Source organism: Ursus maritimus, unplaced genomic scaffold (genome assembly GCF_017311325.1).
Source record: "Ursus maritimus isolate PB19 unplaced genomic scaffold, ASM1731132v1 scaffold_8, whole genome shotgun sequence".
Lineage (NCBI taxonomy): Eukaryota > Metazoa > Chordata > Mammalia > Carnivora > Ursidae > Ursus > Ursus maritimus.
The window spans coordinates 48826966-48829781 of NW_024426996.1; the positions used below are offsets into that span (position 1 = coordinate 48826966).

Genomic DNA, 2816 nt, shown 5'->3' on the forward strand with positions numbered 1-2816 from the left:
AAAAGCGCCAGCAATAAGACCAACCGCTTTGCTATTGTCCAAGTGGAAAGAGCCAAGTTTATTATGAGGACTATATGCTCTAGAGACCTCAGACAAGGCATCTCATAGGAGGCTTTTTCATAAAACTAGGCTCTGCTGGTAGTAAGGAGGCCAGTTTGGAGGCAGGCGTTGAGCTGTGCACATCTCCCCACTCCAGCCACCTTCTCCATACCCATCTTTTATTTCATTTTTCCACTTGGCTGAGCCATCCAGAGCCTTTTCAATGTATAAAATGGAATATTCTTACCTCAATTCCTCTGCCTACGAGTCCTGTATGGCTGGGATGGACACCTCGAGCCTGGCTTCAGCCTATGCTGACTTCAGTTCCTGCAGCCAGGCCAGTGGCTTCCAGTATAACCCGATAAGGACCACTTTTGGGGCCACGTCCGGCTGCCCGTCCCTCACGCCGGGATCCTGCAGCCTCGGCACCCTCAGGGACCACCAGAGCAGTCCGTATGCCGCAGGTAAGGACCGCCAGCTTTCTCAGCGGAGGAAGCCGCCTTTCCGCTCGTATATAGGAAGCCTTGATTGCATTTGAAAATGGAAATGTGTTTAGTATTTACCAAACGAAATTTGCTTACACAAATGAAAGAATTTATCACGTTAGAAGCGATTGCAGGGAGGGGTAATTCACTTACAGGGTTACACTATCCTAGTCACACCCGAACCGCCAACAAAATTATCTTAAGCTGCCAAAATGATAGGCATAATTTATTTACTTTGCGATGAGACGTAAAGCTTAGAAAATAATTAAATAACAAAGAGTAAAGCTCATTACTGGCAGTGTCTCTCTCTTTTTTTAAGAACCGACAGCAGCTCACACCTCTTTGGCTGGTCATTTTTATGATTATTTCTTTAATTTATTATTTTTTTTTGCAGCACTTTCCCCCCAACTTTTGGGCAGGGTCAACTTCTGATAATTGAAAAATTCCAACGGTGGGAGTGTTGGGTAACTTCTTCCCTGTTTCCCTGATATTCCTACTGGTGTTTTTGGACTTTTTTCCTCTCTCGTTTTTCCTCCTCAAAGCATTATCCCGTGTCCCGGCCCTCAGCCGTCCCCAGTGCGCTTTCTCAACCCACCCGAAGGCGCTCGTGCCAAGAGGGACCCCGCCAAAGCCCGAAGTTCGTCTGTTTCGGTATATAACTAATTCGCTCGGTTTTTCTCGGCAGCTCCTCTCTGCCAGTCTCCCGTGACGGCGTCCGTGGCCGCTCCAGTGCTACCTGACCTTGGAGTCCCCACATTCCGGCTCCGCGGCGCGCGCGCTCCAGGCAGTTCTGCTCACACTCTGTCCCCTCTGTTGTCCCTCAGTTCCTTACAAACTCTTCACCGACCACGGCGGCCTCAACGAGAAGCGCAAGCAGCGGCGCATCCGCACCACTTTCACTAGTGCGCAGCTCAAAGAGCTGGAGAGGGTCTTCGCAGAGACGCACTACCCTGACATCTACACCCGGGAGGAGCTGGCCCTGAAGATAGACCTCACCGAAGCGCGAGTCCAGGTACGCGCGCCTACAAACCGACCCTGCTTCGACGCACCGGGCCCGGCCGGGTACGGTGGCGGGCTCCGGGCGGTGCTCCTGAAGGTTCGGAATACCCGGGCCTCTCAAAGACAAGGGCCTGGGACTCAGGGCTGAACAGAGAGGCCAAATTCGGAGGGGCTGTGCGCGCGAGGAAGGGTTAGGGTGTGCTCTTTTGTTTATATGTGCACAGCTGCAAAGCCTTTTCCACCCCATGGAGCCCTGCAGAGACTTTCGGGGTCTTGGGACGTGAATGAGCTAGGCTTTTGCAGGACAGGAAGTGCCTTGTGGGAGGAGTGCAGACTTTGCCCCCGTAATAGACGTGGGGTTTTGTTTTTGTTTTTGTTTTTCTGCCTCCTAACTCAAGCTCTTTTAACTTGGAACCGTGGAGTATAGGTGCATTTTCCCGGTAACTATGACTTGGATCACATTTGCAAAGGGGCTGTGATTCCAGGAAGGTCATGAACCGCGGCTAACTCTAACCTTTTAGGGAAACAGGTGCACTCATGAGCTGGCCAAGGTGCCTCTCCAGGTGAGCCCCACTGTACGCTGTTATGAGGCCCAAAGGCCAGGATGGGCGGCGAGCATCAAACCCAGAGACCCCCTTCTACCAATTAGAGTTTAACCTTAGACCTGCGGCCTAGGGTCTATAGCGAGTGTGGGGTGGTTCAAGAAATAGACTGAGCAAAGGCCCACCAAAATAAAGGCTTCCATTTTAGGGCCTTTCTGGGACCTGGGGCCTTTTAACTTCTCCTGCCACCACCTGTCTCAGGTGACCCTAAGAAAGTTTCTCCGAAGACGGAAGGCAACGAGGGAGGGGGCAGACGTGGTGGCTGGGTGCGCGCGGGAACCCGCGGCACTTGGAGTTTAAAACAAGCTGAAACGGACCGTGGGCCGTCCTAATCCGCCTTTCGCTTTCCCCTTTCCTTCTTTCTTTCCCTGCTTCACCGCCTCTCCTCTCCTCTCGCGCCAGGTGTGGTTCCAGAACCGCCGCGCCAAGTTCCGCAAGCAGGAGCGCGCGGCAGCGGCCGCCGCGGCCGCGGCCAAGAACGGCTCTTCGGGAAAGAAGTCCGACTCGTCCCGGGACGACGAGAGCAAAGAGGCCAAGAGTACCGACCCGGACAGCACTGGGGGCCCCGGCCCCAACCCCAACCCCACTCCCAGCTGCGGGGCGAACGGCGGCGGCGGCGGCGGGCCCAGCCCGGCAGGAGCCCCGGGGGCGGCGGGGCCCGGGGGCCCGGGAGGCGAACCCGGCAAGGGCG

At 54.8% G+C, this 2816-nt stretch overlaps 1 protein-coding gene across 1 annotated transcript in view; it reads left to right on the forward strand.

The window, feature by feature from the left end:
* The first annotated feature begins 262 nt into the window (after positions 1-262).
* Positions 263-2816, forward strand: part of PHOX2B (paired like homeobox 2B) — a 41126-nt gene continuing 38572 nt past the window's right edge. Inside the window, exons 1-3 of the mRNA XM_040624916.1 lie at positions 263-503; positions 1349-1536; positions 2528-2814. Coding sequence (XP_040480850.1) covers positions 263-503; positions 1349-1536; positions 2528-2814 — 716 coding nt within the window. The remainder of the gene's footprint in view (positions 504-1348; positions 1537-2527; positions 2815-2816) is intronic.